The following is a 19,838-nucleotide window of genomic DNA, read 5'->3' as shown; positions in this document are numbered from 1 at the left end:
CAGTCTAGAAGTGCTGAATTATATATGGACACCAATTACGGTGTGAGTGTGTGCCTCTATGGAGGCTAAAGCGAAAGCTTTGGAACGCACGTACTCCGTAATGGCTTCGGAATTACAAATTTATTATTAATTACAACACAATCTGGAAGCGGGCGCCCAGGCCAGTATGCGCTGGAATTTTTTCCCAAAACTCAATTTACATCGGATAAATTTAAAGACGCAGTAAATCAGAGAACCTTCGTGAGATTTTTAATTTCATTCATTATTTTTCCTTTCTCTTACAGAAGATGCCCGGTATCGTCGTGTTCCGTCGCCGGTGGTCGGTCGGGTCGGATGACCTGGTCGTTCCTGGACTGTTTCTCTTCGTCATCCATCTGATATGGTGAGTTGAATTGAGTCCTGCTTGGCATATTTTAGTAGATAAACGGCAGTAAAATACACATAAAAAAGAGCGAGGGCTGTCTGATAAAAGCAATTTAACAAAATTTTTACTCATAGATCTCTTTTTGTTTGATTAGACTATGAACTTTTGGAGAAACCCAATGACTTGATCTAGAACCTTCCCTTTTCTAATTTTCCACTTTATCCCCTTCAAGTCTTGTCCCACTCTTTTTGGATACTATAAAAACCTTTATTTCATTACTTTCTTCTACCATCCCCTCCGTTAATTGTACAATCTGAAAATGGAATTAAAACCTAGCAAAACTTAATCGTCTGTTTCTGTTCGACAAACTTCGCAGCCAGCTGTTAGAGTACAGGACAATTGCGAGGCTAGTGCTCCTATTGACTCTAGCAGCCTCTGCCAGAGTCTGAGATTCGAACATAAGACGACTGACTTGCTAACAATAGCGTGGCCAGACAGAAAATAATGGTGGGGCATCCGACCTATCAGAAGAATGTTTTAGCTTAGGGAAATGGAGTAAAGGCGAATACAGGCCGATTAGGTTGAAAACTCTGCATTTTTTCAGGTGCAATTGGATTTAAAATTAAAACTGAAATTGGACTTGAAATCGAACTTGACATAGGACATTGAATTAAACTTCAATTTGGACTTATTAGGGTTTGAAGCTGGAACTGGAAATTGGATTTGAAAGTGGATTCAAATTTAGAGTAATTTGGACCGGAAGATTTACTTGAAATTAAACATGAAGCCGAACTTAAAACAGATTAACAGAAACAGAGTTTTTATTTTCAATTGGACTTGAAATTGGAATTCAAATTGTACTTTAAATTGGATTTGAATTGCATTTAAATTTGTTTTAAAATTGACATGAAAAGAAGAATTAAATTAGACTTTAAATTGGGTTTAAAATCGGACCTGCAATTGAGCTAGAAAATGGTCTTGACCTTTACCTCTACCTTTACGTTTTACCTCTTTTCTGTTTCGTTTCTACTCTTTTCCAGTCCTGTTTTTCTACTTTTTATTCCGTGTTCTCTCCTTTTCTGTACCATTTTCTTAGTTCTGCTCCCATTTTCCTTCCATTTTTTGACTTTTTCTTTCGTTTTCCTCTTTTTTTTAAATTTCAGGTTTCGTATTCCATTAAGATGCTCCAAAAACTGCTTTTCCTTGTTTTCTGTCCAGTGTTTCCTGTTACTTTGTTTCGTTTTTCTTCGTTTCCCGACCCATTTTTTCTTATTTTCAGTCCTATTTTGCTACATATTTTTCGTTGGTTTTTTTTTTGTTTTCTTTCCTGTTGAGACATTTGACACTCGTTTGTCTCTTTTTCCCTTATTTCGTTCCCAACATTAATCTTTTTTAACTCTTTTTATCCTCTCTTTTCACGTTTTTTGCCTTCGTCTGTTGTTTTTCCTCGCCATGATGCCTCGTTTTTCTGTCACATGTATTCTGTTTCAGGCTCCCTTTTTCCCTTTCCACTCCGATTTTACTCCGGTTTTTTATCTACCGTTTAATGTCCAGAACCAGTAGAGTCTGGTTAACCTTCCTTATTAGTCCGTTTTATCTGTTTTATACTTTTTCTGTCCAATTTTCCCATGTTTTGTCCCATATTTCTTCTCTCAACCACTTTTTCTCATTTCGATTTGCTTTTTTCGCTCTCGCTATTCTTCTTTTACCTCTTTATTTCTCTTCTTTTCCGTTTTCCGTATTTCCTATCTTGACTCGTTTTCAGTCTCTGCCACATTTTCCCTCCTATTCCATCAAGTTTTTTCTGTCCCGTCTTTCTTATATTTGTTTCGTTGTCGTTCCTTTTCATTCTAGGATTTTCCTTTTTTCTGCCCGCTGTTACCTCTTACTCTGTTTCGTTTCTCTTCATTTCCTGTCCTGTCCTGGTATTCGACCTTTTTAGTCTGATTTACTCTTGTGTTTCTCTTTTCTATTCAGTTTTCTCTCTTCCGGTTTCCTCGTTTTCTACCGTTTTTCCTTTTTTCTGTTTCCTCATACGCTATTCCTTTTCTCTCTTCTTCTTTTCCCGTTTTTTGCCCTTTTTCTGATTTTCCTCTGTTACGTCTTCAGTGTTCCTCGATTTCAGGTCCGTCCTCTTTTTCTGTCTGTTTTATCACTTTTATCCCGTTTCGGCTAACCCCTTTCTTCGTTTTCGCCAAGTCCATACTCTCGTAAAGTTCCTTTTCTTCCGTTTCTGTAACGCTCTGCTTATTTTCCGTTATCATTTTTCGCACAATGTTTTCCACTTTCCGGTTTTCCTCATCGTCTGTTCTCGTTTTTCCATTTAATGCTTCCATATTTTCTCCATTTCTGTTTGCTCCTTTCCGTTTTTTCTTCTTTTCTGTCTTATGAGTTCATTCTCTTGCTCGTTTTCTTTGTGGTTTTCCTTCTTTTGTCTCATTTTCCTTCTTTTCTCTTTCGTTCACTTTTTTCTATAAAATTTGCTAGTTTTTTGCTTCGTTTTCTCTAGTTTTATCACGCGTTTTCCACATTGCGGCTGTTTTCTGATTTTATATTCCGTCTTTCCACTCATTTTGTCCCGTTTCTTTCTTTTTTTCGTGGCATTTTTTATACTTTTTCTTTCTCGCGCTTTTCCTCCTGTTCCGGAACTTGTGGTGATCCGTCAGGGAATCCGAGATTTCCAAGGAGTAATGTGATACGCTGATATTTCCGAAAGGACGATTTAACTTGAAACTGTGACTTTAATTAAACTTCGACCCGAGATTCAAAATTAAACCAACGTGTGGTTCCGAAAGCGAAATAGCGTGTATTATTTCTCGACTGGTTCGATCGATATAAATTTGATAACTGAACTGACCTGCCTCAAGAAAGAAGGCAGTACCTATCGGAATACAATTTGGGCGGGCAAGAGAGATCAATTGTTAGCGTTAATAATATATATTATAACGCAAGCGATAACGAACAATGTTTCCTGTTTTAGCTTACTGATCGATTTTTATCGTTTTTATGAAAATAGGGTTTTATACTAGATTTGCAGATAGTGCTGCAACACCTCCGTTTCTATCCGTTTTGTCATGTTTTCCTTCGTGCTCTTTTCCGGTAACCGCTCAATGATTTCAATAATTTTAGTATCAAATGAAAGTTTTTGCTACCACAAAAGTATTACGAAAGTACATAAGAAACATAAGCAGACAGCTTTACGTAGTTTGGTTTAATGGGGTATGAATTTTTGAATTAGGCATTTCAGAATTCAGAAAACCCGATTTTTTTAGATATTATTAAGGAACAACAAAAAATGTTGTCATGAAAATTTTATCATTGAAATATTAGAAATAGATGAACAAGAAAAATTTCATTTTACAGAACATAATCGTTCGACTTTTGTTTGGAATTTTTCAACTTGATTTTAAAGTCGGACATGAAATTATATTTTAAATTAGACTTGAAATTGAATCTAAAGTTTCCTACTTTTGATTTCTGATATGAATTTGATTGAAATTGCACTTGAAATTGTATTTGGAATTAATCTTGAAACTATATTTTGCATTGACATATAAAATTGGGCTTGAAAGCGGTGTTAAAATTGGGCATGAAATTACATTTAAATTGGAACTTTTTCTCGAAACTGGAAGTATTTTTACGCTATTCAATTTCTTACCGCAAAAATAGTGCTCGATTAAATTGAAAACTGCGGACTTCTCGGGTACAGAAATTATTTTGTTTCGCATTAAATTATGCCCCAGCTGCAGCACGCCAGTGTTTGTTAGACCGGCTTACCTTGAGGCCATCTGGAAGGCTCCTGTTAAAACTACCGCTCTAAAAAATCATTGATTTTGTAACGTAAGTGTTCTCATGATTGACCCTTTGCCCTATGTAACAACGCAAACTTGACCCCCCTCCGTCTCCTCAGTGCATTACGTAATTTGTGTTCGAAGCCTAAGCGCTAATTATAAAAATAAAGTTGAGTCGTCAGAGAAAGTCTAATCAGTTCTGAAGACACAAGACAGTTGGTAAAAGTAAAATGAACAGTAACCTTTATTTTCCCGTAGTTTTTTTATCTAATTCTCAAAAATTCTTTCAAATGAAACGTGAAAATGTGAAAATTAGTGTGTAATTTAGAACATCAATCCGTTTGCTCAAATTTTCTAGAGCAGAAGGCTAAAATTAATGTAGTATATACTAATTTGAAGGCGATCGATTACTTTTACGGAAACTTTCCTGACTTGTTGCATCACAACATTTTGTAGAATGGGTTAGTTCCTACTTAGGAGATCGAACGCTTCGTGTACAGCCCAGCTTATTTATTTCCTCCCCATGCCCTAACAAATCGGGTGTACCACAAAGCAGCAATATGCGGTCATTGCTGCTCTCGCTGTATTTTAACGACGTGGCATTACTTATGGGTGTTGATCTTTTTTGGAAAGGGCTAAGGGTCTGATGGTGATTAATGATTAATTGGAAGAACTAGAAAATTTCGATATGTAGACAAAAAATATATCAGGATGTGCAATGACTGGGAATCGAACCCAAGTTTCTCGGTTGCCGGTTGTACTGTGAAATCTCTACACCACCGGCGACTAACGGCAACGCACTGGCTGTTTCTACCGCTTTGACCGAATAGATAATTGTCTATCTTCTCTGCAGTAGAAACAAAGAGTAGTCACATAAAAACAATGTTGCCACTGAGTAAGTTTGTAGTGCGTGAGTGGAATGGTAAAATTGGAAGAACGTAACAAAACTATATATTAGATTATTAGTTCATCAACCGGAACTATGCAAACTCCCCTCAAGCAAGAACTCAAGTGAGCAGAAAAAATTCATTTGTGGCACCCATCAATCGACAGTGCATTGAAAGTATATCCAGTCCCTCTACCGCTTGACATTTCAATCCTCCTAGAACGCCGCACATGGGTGGTATCTGGGAACGCATGGTGTGATCGGTAAAGGAAGCGATGCGAGCACTGAACCACGGAAGAAAGCTGCCGGACGAGATTCTGGTGACAATTCTTGCGGAAGCGGCCAATATTATCAATACGCGTCCGCCTACAACATATAACCTACTCAGTGATATTCCTGTGGAGGACCTGTGCCGATACAAACGTGAAAGGTGGGCCAACAAAATTTGCTGAGGCACTGCAGAATGACTACCAGCGATCACAGTACCTCGCTGACAAAATGTGGGTAAGGCGGCCTAAAGAGTAGGGTTTATTTCTAATTCCCGTCGTAGTAAGTAAAGCCATTCTAATTTTCATCATTTGTTGGATGGATTTAATAAATACTCCAAATGACCTTATGCTGATTTGACTAAAACACACTTACCTTCCGATCCGTGAACTTTGAAATCACTGAAAATCGATTATTAAAGCATATTATTGAAATTACGCAACAGACTTTATTTCTTAAATTCGTCGTACCGTTTTAAAATCCGTCCATCAAAATTTTTCATCGTCCGAACTAAAAATCACAACAATGTTTACAAGGTTAGTGCGCATGTATTTGTGTAGGACGGCATGACAAATGTTATTCTGCAAAAATTTCTGCTGGTCATGCAAGCTTTTCCGGCTGTAGAATAACGACAATGCGCTGCGTGAGTTATTTACTTTTTATGAATGACGAAAATTGAAACAATTAGTCGACATTTTCTTCTTCGTCGCACGAAAAAACGTAGGAAATCGGGCTGCTAGGAATTCTTTAATGAAAAAAAAGCATTTAAATAGATCTCAGCTCACTTTGATCGATCGTGAATGATAGTCAACAAACTAAAATATTAGGGAATAACTAATTTTTCATTGTGTGTCATAAAAATGCTGATATTTTTAATAATTTGTGTTGGATAGGACGGGAATAGGCAATTACGACAAAGCAGCGACATGCCCTACTTAAAATTAGAAATGACATTTTTTGTCTTATTTTTTCATACGTTTTACCTCTTTTCTATTTCGTTTCTACTCTTTTCCAGTCCTGTTTTTCTACTTTTTGCTCCGTTTTCTTTCCTTTTCTGTACCATTTTCTAAGTTCTTCTCCCATTTTCCTTCCATTTCCACTATTTCTTTCGTTTTCCTCTTTTTTCTTTTCTGTAATTTCAGGTATCGTATTCCATTACGACGCTTCAAAAACTTTAGTCACAACTTTTCATTGTTTTCTGTCCAGTGTTTCCTGTTGCAGTGTTCCATTTTTTCTTCGTTTCCCGATCCATTTTTTCTTAATTTCAGTCCTATTTTGCTACATATTTTCCTTTTATATTTTCTGTTTTAGGCTCACACTTTCCTTTTCCACTCCGATTTTACTCCTGTGATTTATCTATCGTTTTTTCTGTTTCTTTTCCCGTTTTTTGCCGTTTTCCTGATTTCCCTCTATTTCGTCTTCAGTTTTCCTCGATTTCAGGTCCGTCCTCTTTTTCTGTCTCTTCTTTCTTCGTTTTCGCCTAGTCCGTACTTTCGTAAAGCTCCTTTTCTTCCTTTTCTGTAACGCTCTGCTTCTTTTCCGTTATCAATGTTTCTCACATTTTTTCCTCTTTCCGTTTTTCCTCTTCGTCTGTTCTCGTTTCTCCATTTTTAAACTTCCATATTTTCTCCCTTTCTGTTGGCTGTTGGCTGTAGGGGGGGGGGTCATAACAGGGGAGGAGCCCTTAACTCCTAAATGCCTTGACCGTTCTTCATCAAACTTGGTACACATGTTCCTTGACATAAGAGAATCAGCACTGGGGGTCAACAAAAAAAGGGGGGAGGTTCCCTAATAGGTGGGGGAGGGTCCCTAACAGGGAGGGTGAGGTCATAACTCCTAAATGCCTTGACCGTTTTTCATCAAACTTGGTACACATGTTCCTTGACATAAGGGAATAAGAACTGAAGGGGTTGACAACAGGGGGACCGAAATGTTTGGGCGATTCGCCCATAAGTGACGGTAGGACAAAAGGAGGAGCAGATGACCGGAGGTTGCTGACGAGAAGGGGTGACTAACGCCCATATGACTGTAACAGTTTATCCGTACAATAGAAAAAAATCAAAATACGAAACACTAAACTGCAATGCTCGCAGCTGTAGGTTTGTCAAGTGTAATTATGCACCGAATCAAAGCGGCCTGTATAAAAAGTGTTCGACCATTAGAGCTAATTGTTGTTGGTGGACTCTGTTTGAGTCCCAGGGGCAATCATTCAAACAGCGTAGAGTTCATCTGAGAACACCATGTTTTTCCCATGGTCAACTTTATGTGGCATGCTCCAGAGTGGGTTCGGCCTATAATTTGTGCATAGGTACTTGCTCCTGGTGGTGAAACTAAAAACATTGTTTACAATCAAGTTTGTCTTGAAGTGAGATGAAAGGAATGACAGGTTTTTATTATCCATGGAAGAAACTCTGTTACACCTTCTACTTTTTTTGAAAAGGACAATAACAAAACTATTCATTTCCTACGGGTGGGATGGCCATTGTTAAAAGCGAAAGCTGCAAATCGGAAAAATGGCTTTGTTTTTCCTTCTTTATAGGGTTTTATAGGGATTTCCGCAAAGCAAAACAAATGTGCAGGTGGCCGGGTAGACAAAAGAGGGGTAGCTGGGGATAATATAAATGGGGAGGAACGTCCGAAAGAGGAACAAGCGTTGTATTTTTGCATTATAAGCATTTCGGTAACAATAACCGATGTACAAGTGGCTGTGAGACAAAGGCTCCCCGAGTAAGATCGGGCACTCAGCTAGTATATGTATAAAAGTGAGCGTGAGTATGTATCCACCATAACTTCAGAACGCCTTGACCGATATCCACCAAACTTGGCACACTTTACTTACTTTTAGCACACATATTCCTTGATATAAGGGAATCAGCACTGAGGAGTTGATAAGAGGGGGAGGTCGTAACAGGGGATGGAGGAGGTCCATAACTGCGAACCACCTGGACGGTTCTTCATCAAAATTGGCACACATGTTTCTTGGCATAAGGGAATCAGAACTCACATGATTGACAAAAGAGGGGGGGTCATAACAGAGGGGGTTCGTAACAAAGGGGAGGCCATAACTCCGAAATGCCTGGACAATTCTTCATCAAACTTGGCACAAATGTTCCGTGACATTAGGGAATCAGCACTGGGATGTTGACAAAAGGGGGGAATCCCTAACAAGGGGGGAGAGATCTAAATAAGTAAAAGGGGTTACATTTCTCTTGCATTTAAACCGATTGCAGTTGTGCAACTTACTTGGAGGAAAGAGGGGGTTTCTACAGAGGAGGAATATATGGTAAATAAACCTTTGTTTCGTTTCCATTATAGCGATTTTCGTTGAGCAAACCGATGCATAATTAGCAACGTGACAGAAGAGGGAGTTGACTGGGAAGGAACTGACACTTCAGGGGGACGAGGAATATGAGTATGAATGTATGTTCCGCCATAGCTCCGGAACTTCTGGACTGTTCTTCATCATCATCATCAAATCGTCGTTCATCAAACGTCATTTGTCTGTCAAACACATGTTTTTTGGCATGATTAAGGTTGACAAAAGAAGGAGATGGTCTTTTACAAGGGGCGAGAAATATGTAAAAAGTTCAAATAAGTAAAGGGGTGCGTTTCTCTTGCATTTGGAACGATAGCAGTTGCACAAGTTGTTTTATTTCTGAATGGGGGAAGTTCAAAAACGTAAAAAAGGCTTTGTGTCGATTTGTAGGGATTACCGAGAAGAAGACAGATTTACAAGTGGTTGGGGGACAACGTGACAGTAACTGACAAAGGGAGTAGACATATTCAAATGAAAAAAAAGGGTTTTGTTTCTTGCATTATGAGAGTTTTCGTTACAAAAACAGATGTACAAGTGACTGAGTGACAAAGGGAGCCCTAGTGAGACGAACTTGTTACTTCTTTTGCTTTTATCAGGTAGATGCGGAAGTAAAATCCATCGTCTTTATAATCTTTCTGTCAAATTATTTCCATTTTATTGAATATAGGATATTTTAGCTCTCAATTCCAAGCACTAGCATTTTTCGTTGCTATGTGTTGCAAAAACAGTAAAAGTTTCGTGGCTTGCTAGTAGTGTTTCGACGAGCTACGCCCTTTAGTTACGTAGATGATGGAATGATAGAATCTGAAAAAAAGGCCAGAGACTACTTGATCTCATAATTAGTTTTTACGAAGCGTTCAAACGTATAGTACGTGAATTTTACCGGTTAGCTCACTAATTATAAAAAACGCGCAAGGCTCGTAAAACATCCCCAAGGGTGATAAGAAAAATCGGCGTAAAAAGATGCAATGCACATATATAAGGCCCTGAAGCAGGGCGAATTCCTGCCGAGACTTTTAGTCTAACTCACTACAACAAGCGCTCCCAAAGGTCAAACCTCTGGAAATATACACTGCATTCAGGAAACTTGGACAAGTTCGTCATCTCTAATCATGTACTTGGTAGCTGTATACATGGTAACTCGAAGTAGATGTTTCAAAACTAGTTTTATAGCTGAAGTTTTTAGAGCGTCTTAGTAGAATACAATTAAATTAAATAAGTAGATTAAATTGGATAAGTTTTCTTCTTTTTTAATTTTAAGTTTTATAGATCATCCACCAATCGGCCTTTTTAAGAATTACAAAATAATTGTTGAAGATGTCTTAGAATTAATTTTCTTTTCACTAAAATTAATTTATTAATTTCTAAAGGTATCAGCGAAACTAGTTAAAATTGTTCATTTGCGTTTGTACCTAACTTAGAAGACTTAGAAGAAATTTTTAGTTATTCAATTTTAGTTTTGTTCTAAGTTTGGTAGATATTTTTTGTAACTCGATCAATACAATTTCAAATACAATTTTGATGCAATTGTTACGTTTCGTACAGTCAGTACACAATCATAGGTCACCACTAATTGAGGGTCATTTTAGCTTTAACTTTCGATTTATGTTTGATTAATTGATGAAATAATTATTCATAGGTAGCACTATTAATTTGATCAATCTATATAGGTACTATACAAACATAAATCGGCAGTTAATGTTAAAATGACCCACAATTACAATTACAATCACATCAAGTGAGAATTAGTTAGATCGAATGTTTTATTCTAAATCGATTTTGAAGAGGCTGCAGTCCTTACCATCAATACCCATTATTTTGTGTTTTTTTTTTTCAATGCAAAGACAATTTATTGATCGACTAATGTAAATATTTCTAAGGTGAAAACATGTTACTAAGACGCTCAAAAACCCAATGATTAATTTGATTACTAAGGTCTTTTAGAAAATCGTTCAGTTATGAGCGCGAAAACGTATTTTCGTTATATAGTCATTTATTTTTCGTATCATAAAGTGCACCCTAGAACGTAGGTACCAGTATTTAGGGGAGGGACCAGAAACCCATAAAATGATTTCTTCTCGAAAACCCTAATATAAATTTAATGAAATCAAGATTGCAACAGACAATCGGTCAAAAATCCTTTTAGAAACCTACAAACCGAAATTCCAATTTTGCTACCGAATTTGTACTGCAATTCATGAATGAATTGTTGTGAAGTAAGTAAGTAGTAGTAAGGGGGAGATCCACCATCATTTCAAGGACTTGCCAGTGTATGTGGGTAGACTTACAGTAGATCCAAATTTGATTATCAAATGAATATCACACTAATGCTGTTAAAGAAGGACCAAAAGGGGTTTGGCGGACCCACAAGCAGAGACACTTGTGCGCATTCCGGGGTTTTAAGATTTTCCTTCAAACATTAGGATCCTTCCATGTAATAATCAATTTCGCTGCACCAGCTTTAACCCACGTGATGGTTTGTTTGTGAGAAGTAGAACTTGTCATAACTGTTTCAGACCTTAAGGACTCCGGTTGGCAATCCACTCCATCATCCACATGAATGAATTGTTGTGAAGGGTCGAAAACTGAAAAAGACAAACACTGTCCGCAGTTCAGTTGCCATGTCCACATGACCTGACAGGCGAAAAAATACTAGTAGGAGTAAAACTGTATACGCTGAATGCGTTTTATATTCGCCTTCAGGCAGGGCTGTTAATTTTTTCGAGCGCTGGCCAGGACGATCCGCTTGCACAAATCTTATAGATTTCACGTCGACATGCATCTAGTATCGGGCAGAAGGCTCCAATTTTTGTAGTATATACTGATTTGAAGGCAGCATTTGCCCGTATAGACCATCGAATACTTTTACGGAAACTCCCCTCAAGTAAGAAAAACTCAAGTGAACAGAAAAAATGTTGTGGCGACATGTGTAGTGGGACAATTTTCCGGATAAAATGAGTATTATCACGAACAATCTACAAAACGCCAACCTGGGCAGCCATTAGAGAAGGTCAAGAAGAATAGTCGCTTCTATAAGAGTTCACTAGTGACAGACGCTGAAGGCGTGCTGCGTATGGACAGGAGGCTAGCGAGTTCCTAGGAACTCCCCTTCGACAAAAACTATCATCCTATTGCGACCACATGAGATCACACAGCGGTTGATTCAACAAAGCCATGTTCGGGAGTTTGGGCACGCAATCTCGGAGACGGTTTTCAACGAAATGAGACAGGGGTAGCTAAGGTAGCTAATAAATGCATGTGCAAAGTGCAGTATATAAGAGCCTTCCCAGATCGCCGAGGATAACTCCGTAGGCATCGATTATCTGGGCCCGGTGGAAATACTTAGCGAACGGAGATAGCTGATAGGAGAAGCGTTGGGTGACCGTATTCACTTGTTTGGCCATGCGGGCAGTGTACCTTGAAGTGGTGCACAGTCTGACGACGGAGCCTTATCAGATAACCATCGCTCGTTTCCGTAACATGTTCGGGCGCCAAGTCATATCTATTCCGACAATACTACGTGTTTCCATGGAGCAAACGAATGGCCAGTCCCTCTACTGCTTGACACTTCAATCCTCCTGGAAACCCCGCATATGGGTGGCATCTGGGAACACATGGTGCGATCGGTAAAAGAAGCAATGCAAGCACTGGACCATAGAAGCAAGCGGCCGAAATTATCAGTACACGTCCGTTAACTTACCTGCCACAGGACTCGGTACCAGGGATGGCACAATCACTTTGATTCAATTCACACTCATTTGACAGTACCATCTCATTCAAGCAGAATTTGAAAAAGCTATGGGACGATTGAAAAACTAGTTGTTATCTACAACTTTTCTGAATGAAGTTGGGCTGCATCTTTTGTATTTACGGTACTACAATGCTAGTAGCTCATTAGTATCGAGTGAGTGAACGTTCACTTGGCAGTAATTTTTTGACTTACAATACTTTATGGTTTCCAAGGAATGGAATCCGGCCAATAGCTCGGAGCGATTCTTATCAATTGAGGAACGTTGCTCGATTGAGAGGAAAAAACTGAAGAAAAATGGCGGAAGCGACAAGAAGGAGAAGCATATTCTCAGCGTTTTACAAAATTTGTTATTGAAATACACATGTAGCCTAAAGGACGTAATGTTTAGTGTTTAGGGAAGTGTTTTGTATCAATTTTTTTCTGATGGATTTCTCAGGGAATAAAAATATGTGTAAGGGGACTAGGGGTATATCGTAGCTCCAAAAGTGCAACAGATTTTTACCTAACATGCTCGTCCTGAAACATAAAAATCAATAAAATATGTTTAAATCGTAAAGTTTTATAAGGCCGTCGAAAATTTGTTTTCAGATTCGTTAGGGTAAGGGTAAAAATCAGGGGTTTGAAACGAACGTCAAATGCATATGGTTGCAGTGTAACCGTTTTTTCTGACGTTTCGGTCCGAGTGACGGCTAACGCTTTATTCAATGGAAATTCTAATTGCCGGCGAACTAGTTGAAGGATGCTCTCTTCATTCCTACATGAGAAAGAGATAGCATGATTACATACCCTTGGTAAAAATGCGCGACAACAAATGCGCAAAATCCGCCGACTGTTTTATTTTAATGCAAAACCGGCACGACTCAGAACAGTGTAAACACTTACCAACTCCCTAAATCTGTTATTTCGGATCCCAATCCTGACGATCGGCAGGCGGATTTTTTCGCTGGAGCGGTCGGTGCTAAGATATCGCTTTTTACGCACGTTTTGACGTTTGTGCACACGTACACTACTAGATCGATGAACGTTTGATTGCAGTGCAAGCGTTTCTTGAATAAATTCGTACTTCTCATGGCGCATTTTGCTCCGTCTCGAGTTGTTTGAAGAAAATCGTTTAAATCAAACAAATAATAATGAAATTATAAAATTTTAAGTTGGTTGCTGAATACGGAGAGCATTGTTCATAAGAAGACCAGTTTATCGGTACGTAATACTGTTTATTGGCAGCGTAATATCTTACGAAATTGTAAGAAATAGGCTTGAAAATATCTTTTCCATTATTCCTAGGATTTACGTAACACAGAAAATTTGAATGATCTACACTGCTTTATAATTGAAAATAGAAGTGATTGGCAACTTAACTAGCATTCAAAAGTGAGTGTTTCGTGAAATATTACGGTGGTGCGTTTTACCCTGAAGGAAGGAACCTTCCCGTAGGAACCTTCTCGACAACAATGTGAATAACCAAGAAAAAATCATGCACGGTTATTCCAAGGTTTTAATAAATTTAACCGTTTTTTTTTCACTTCGATTGACACAAATCGAAACGTGCAGCACTTTTGCTGCTTATTCCAACGCTCAGGTTGTAACCTTTTCCCATATCAATTTGAATAATTCAAACGACAGTTTTCGCGCTTAGGGGAGCGTTCTTTTCAAACGAAGATTGACGAACGTTATCCCAGAACACTGAACAGAACAAAGAGACAATCAAGATAAATTCAAAACTAATTACACCGTTTGACATTATCGGGAGCAATTTATTTCAGCTTTAAAACGCCGAAAAGCAATACATCCAAGGATACAAGGCATTACACCATTGGCAGGGAGTCCGCGTCTCCATGGGAACGAACGGCTACACGTTTGTTTTTTCTTGCTAAACTACGTGGCTATATAAGAGGCTCTCTAAATTAAATTGGCAATCACGATCACGATCCGGCCGCTGGTTGCTGGTTTTTGCCGCCGCTCGCTGATATGAGAGCTGCAAAAGATGATGAAAACGATGCGCTAACGAGTCCAAGTAAAACAATCTGAAAAGAAAACTTCCCGACCCCCGCCCGGCACCCGGTCGGGTCAATCGCTACGTCGGCCAGCCAGTCCAGTTGGGTCGCCGGTGGCGATATAGAAGATACTGACCCGCTGCTGGCTGCTGGAGAAATCCAAAACAAAAAGCAAAAAGAAAACCGTATTCCTCCTAATGGTGTTTCTGCAGCTTTCAGTGTCGACGCTACGACACTCGAGACTAGGGCTAATGAAACTGGGATTTTTTTCTCGGTTTTTCCTTTTCCAATTATCCGATTGCCAAAGTGGATGGAGCCGCAAGGTTTTCCATCCGGAGGCAAAACGTAGAGCGCACGACAAATGGGTGGCAAAATGAAAAATGAAACTAATTTGCTTCTGGCCTGTTCTCCATTACCACTTCATTAGTTCGTGTGAAAGGACTATCATAGAAGAAGAAGACGGGGGCGGGGGGCGGGTCACGATCTACCACGGAAGGTACCTAGAACTTTTAGAAGTGGGTCTCCGATAGTTTAATATTTCAACGAAGGAACGAAAGAAAAAACAATACCGGACATTTTTTTCCTGTCACCTTCGGTGAAGCTAAAAGGTCACAGGTCAGACAGAGGACAAACTGCTGGCTGACCGACAGATCAACGACGAGGCACATCCAATTGGCTCTCGTTATATGTACGTATGTACACTTCGGTACGTGTCGTGTTGTTTTTTCTCGACGAACCGAAAGCGGCATTTATGAAGCTGGAAAAAGCAACAAGCACACTGCGCTGGCCTGGCACGGCCGGGAAAGCCGTCAATGTCACTCTCAGAACAGCGAACAACATTGTGACCATTAAGCCGTAAAAAGCCACTTTCCGCTCGGTATTGAGGTATTTCTTCCGTACGGGACGTCGGCGGATTCTGCCAACCGCAACACAATTGACAGTCGGAGGCATGCCAACCCGGCCAGCCCAGTCAGCCAGGCAGTGACCCACATCCGCCCGGCGGGCGGCGGCCGTCAGTTTCGGAGCCACCGACATGTAAAGTATGTTGGCAAACAAACGCACATCTATCTGCCAGTGCCAATAGTGGAACGAACGGAGCGGGACATTCCGCCGATCCTGGAAATGGAAACAAAGAGCATACGAAAAAAGAAGGCATTTTTAAATTGGATCTAGTTCGTGCGGCACAGCCGACGACAAGCCGGCCCAGAACAGCATCATTCCGGAACAATGTTTGCCGGTCGAATTTTATTATGTCGCTTGAAGATTTGCTGTTCTGGTCCTACTCTTCTGTGATTGTTGCCATTTTCCTGCTCAAGGCCTTTGACATACTTTCAGTCACTTAGAAATGATTCACCACCAACCAGGCCGGCCGGCAACTCCACTCCTTTGCGGTGCGAGGATAACGCAATAAAAGCTTCGTCAACAGAGAAGCAGCAAACAAGCAGAAGAAGAAGAAGCGATCCAATTCAACACAATGCAAGACAACAAGTGAGCTTAAACAAAAGCACTTCACACTTCTAGTGGAGAGAATACTACTCTGCTAGGCTGTTAGGATGTCAACGGTGGCAACGGTGGCAACGGTTCGAGGTCGTAACGCACAGACAACCTAACCCGGGAAGGATACTTTGTGCTTTGACAATTTTGTGGAGACACTGTCCAATCGGTTAGAACATCCCGTCCGTTTGTCTGTGCCGGGGAATTTTCTTCATCTCGATTCAACTTCCCACGCCGAAAAAGAACTAGAAAAAAATACGCAAAGAAAACAAGGCCAAACTGGAGGCATTGTGGTACACCATACAGGCACCATTCTCGGCTCATTTTCCACCGTTTTATCTTTGTTACATCGTCTTACAAATGGGTGTGTAATCTTAGTGAAAATGAAAAATCAGAACTGATTTGGGTGATTTCGATGGTGAGTGTAACATATTGTTATCGTTGAAATTTTCACGGAAATGCGTAATGCTTTAATGTCTAGTTTAAAAGTTATGCCCCAGAAAGTTGCTTTACCCTAAACTGAACAATTGAAGAAATTGGTGTCAGTTTAATTGTTCTGCACTCTATTTGGTCATACTGCTTAAAAAGCCTGAGTTGTGAGTCAAACTGGTGCTATGTTGAATTTTGTGGCATTTACTACCTAAAAACAGCGTTCAATCAATTCAAACTAAACTAAAAATGTACTAAAACTTGACTGAAAGTGCTTTGAAACCGTTATGAAATCACTCTATAGTTGCTCTAAAAATGCTTTGAACCTTTTCCAAAACTACTTGTTGTAAAATTTCCCTAATTTTTTTCTGGAACTGCTTGAAAGTTGTTTCAAAACTGTTCCAAAACTACTCAAAAATGCTCACAAGCGGCACCGATACTGTTCAGAAACTGATTAAAGCAGTTGCACAAACTAGAGAAACTGTTTACTCTGAAACTACTTTGTATTTTGAACTTGTTGGAAACTTGTTCAAACCCATCCGGAAACTTCTGTAAAAATTCAAAACTCCTTCAAAACTAATCAGAAATAACTCTTCAACTGCTTCGAAACTGCTCAGAAAATATTTTGATATTGTTCTGAAACCCCTCTGAAACTGCTTAATAACGTTCTAAAACTGTTGTAAAACTTCTCTGAAATTGCTCCAAAATGTAATAAAACCGCTTTGTAACTTGTTTAGAACTTCCTAGAAACTGCCCTTAAACTATTCCGAAATTACTCTGTAATATTTCTAAGACAACTCTGAAACTGCTCTAAGACAGTTCTAAGCCTGCTGTAAGTTTGCTCCAAAACTATTCAGAAACTGCTTTGAATCCCTTCAAGACTATTTTGAAACCATCCCTGAACTTCTCTGAAACTACTTCGCAGAACTCCGAATACACCCAGAAGCTGCTCTGAAAAGGCTCTAAAACTCCTTCACAAACTGCTTTAAAATTAGCTATGTTAAAGCTATTTGATCGTGTTCTAAAATTACTCTAAAGCTATTTTGTAACTGCTCTTAGCCTGATGTGGAACTTCTCAAAAACTGGTCTGAAACTACTTTGTAACTGCTCTGAAACTGTTTTAATTAGTTTTAAAACAGTTGTGAAACGGTTTTAAAGCTGCTTTGAAACTTTTTTGGAACTACTCTGAAATTAATTTGAAACTGCTGTGAAACTTTTCTGAAACTGTTTAAAACCACTGAACTGAACTCTGGAACTTCGCTGAGCTTGCCCTAAAATTACTTTAAAACTGCTCTGAATGTTTTTGGAAACAGCTCGAAAATGTTTCAAAACTGTGGTAAAATTACTTAAAATCTACCATGAAATGCGCTCAAAATGTTGTAAAATTGCTATAAAACTTATCAGAAACTTGTCCGCAATTTCCCAGAAACTACCCATAAAATATTCAAAATTACTCTTGAATCTGAGTTCTGAGATAGCTCCGAAACTGTTTCAAACTTGCCCCGAAACTGCGTTGAATTTGCCCTGAAACTGTTCCGAAATAATTCTCAAACTGCACTGAATATGTTCTAGAATTTGTCTGGAACCATCCTAAAACTGCTCTGAAAATGTTCTGAAAGACCTTCAAAAATGCTCTGAAACAACTCTTCAATTGTTTTAAAACTGCTCAAAAGCTATTCTGAAACTATTCCGAAGCTACTTCCCAACTACTGTCAAAATGAACTGTAACTTCATATAAACTGGTTCGAGACACTTTTAAATCCGCTCTCAATTTGTTGCTATATAACTTCGAAAATACTATGAAACTACTCGAAAATGTTTTGAAACAGTTGTTTCACAACTACTTACACAACAACTTTGAAGCTATTTATAAACTGCTCTAACAATTTCCCGAAGCCACTCTAAAATAACTAAGAGATCTTCTAGCTATTCAAAAATGAAATTACTTTGAATTTGTTCTTAAGCTTGTCTGTAATTGTTCATAAACAGCTTTGAAATTGAAACTGCTTTGAAGCTAGTCTGAAAAAATGCTTGTAACTGTTTTCAAACTGCTCTGAAACTTTAGAAACTTATTTGAAACTATTCAAAAATTACGTGTGTAAAATTTACCTGATATCACTCTATAATAGTTTGGAAATAGCTCTGAAACGGCCTTGAAACTACTTCAATTTGTTCTGCAACTGATCTGAAACTCCTCAAACACTGGTATAAAACTTCTCCAAAGTATTCTGTAACTGTTTAAAGCAGTTTTTTAATCAACCAATCAACAATAGAGCCACACTAAAGCTAGTCTGAAACCATTTGCTTTATAATTGCCCTAAAATTGCTTTAAAGCTTATTTAAAGCTGCTCTGGAACTACTTTGTAATTGCTGTAAACTTGCTCTGAAGCCTTTCAAAAAAGGTCTGAAAGCAACTAAAGCTGCTTTAAAACAAACCCAAAACGGTCCTAAAATTGCTTTAAAGCTGTTCTAACACTACTGCCCTTTTTGCTGCTTTTCAACTGCTTTAAAACAGAATGGAAACATAAATTCCTCAAAAACCTACTCTGAGACTATTCCGAATCGCCCTGGAATTGTTCCGAAATAGCTCAGAAAACTCTCTGAAACTAATGTAAAAAACGTTCTAAGGTTTGAAAACTGCTTAAAAACTGCTGTAAAACGTTTTAAAGCAGCTGTAAAACTACTTTGAAACTAAGCACAATCTTGTCTGCAAGTTTTTCGAAACTGCTTTGAACTTGTTCTGAGATAGGTCGGAAATCATTCTGAAACTGCTCTAAAGTTACTCGAACTTATTCTGAAACTTCGCAGAAACCGCTTTAAAACTACTCTTAAATTGCTTTAAAACTGTTTAAAAACTTCTCTTGCATCGCTCTTTAACTGTCTCTAAACTACTCACAACCTACTCTGAAGCTACTTTGTAACTGTTCTAAAACGGTTCTGAACGTGTCTGAAACTGTTTAAAAACTACTCTGAGATTACTCCAAATCGGTCCTAGAATTGCTATGAAATAGCTCTGAAACCAGTCTAATACTGATTTGAAAATGTTCTGCAGCAGTTTTGAAACTATTTCAAAACTTCCATGAAGCTGCACTGAAATTATCCTAAAACTGTTTTGTAGCTTCTCAGAATTATCAAAAGTTTCAAAGCAGGCTTTAAAAACCATTTCAGGTCAAGTTCCGGTAAGTTTCAGCGCAATTTAAGAGTAGCGCCATTTTTGATCAGTTTCGGTGCAGTTTTTCAAATATTTCAAAAGATTTTCAAAGCATTATCCGTGGTTTGAAAGCTGTCTCAAAACTATTTTATAGCAATTTTCTAACGCAGTTATGAAACTGCTTGGAAACTTTTTAAAACCTGCTTTGAAACTTTTCTGAAACAGCTATAAAACTGCATGAGGTTTGAGAGTTTTACCGCATTTTTAACCCTTTATAAGGCCGTGGCAATAATTTTGCCACCAACGAAAAATATTTGTTTTGCGTCTATAGTGACATGAATATAATTATAGAAGCAAAATAAAAAAATTTTGTTGGTGGCAATATAGTTGCCACT

At 38.6% G+C, this 19,838-nt stretch overlaps 1 protein-coding gene across 1 annotated transcript in view; it reads left to right on the top strand.

Annotated features, from left to right (window-relative positions):
• Window positions 1-287: 287 nt before the first annotated feature.
• The window catches only part of LOC128733182 (uncharacterized), a 95,711-nt gene continuing 76,160 nt past the window's right edge, over window positions 288-19,838 (top strand). Inside the window, exon 1 of the mRNA XM_053826856.1 lies at window positions 288-382. Within this exon, the coding sequence (XP_053682831.1) occupies window positions 288-382 (95 nt within the window). The remainder of the gene's footprint in view (window positions 383-19,838) is intronic.

The sequence above is a fragment of the Sabethes cyaneus genome, chromosome 1, assembly GCF_943734655.1.
Source record: "Sabethes cyaneus chromosome 1, idSabCyanKW18_F2, whole genome shotgun sequence".
NCBI classification, from domain to species: Eukaryota; Metazoa; Arthropoda; class Insecta; order Diptera; family Culicidae; genus Sabethes; species Sabethes cyaneus.
This window is presented reverse-complemented; position numbering and strand designations above follow the sequence as displayed.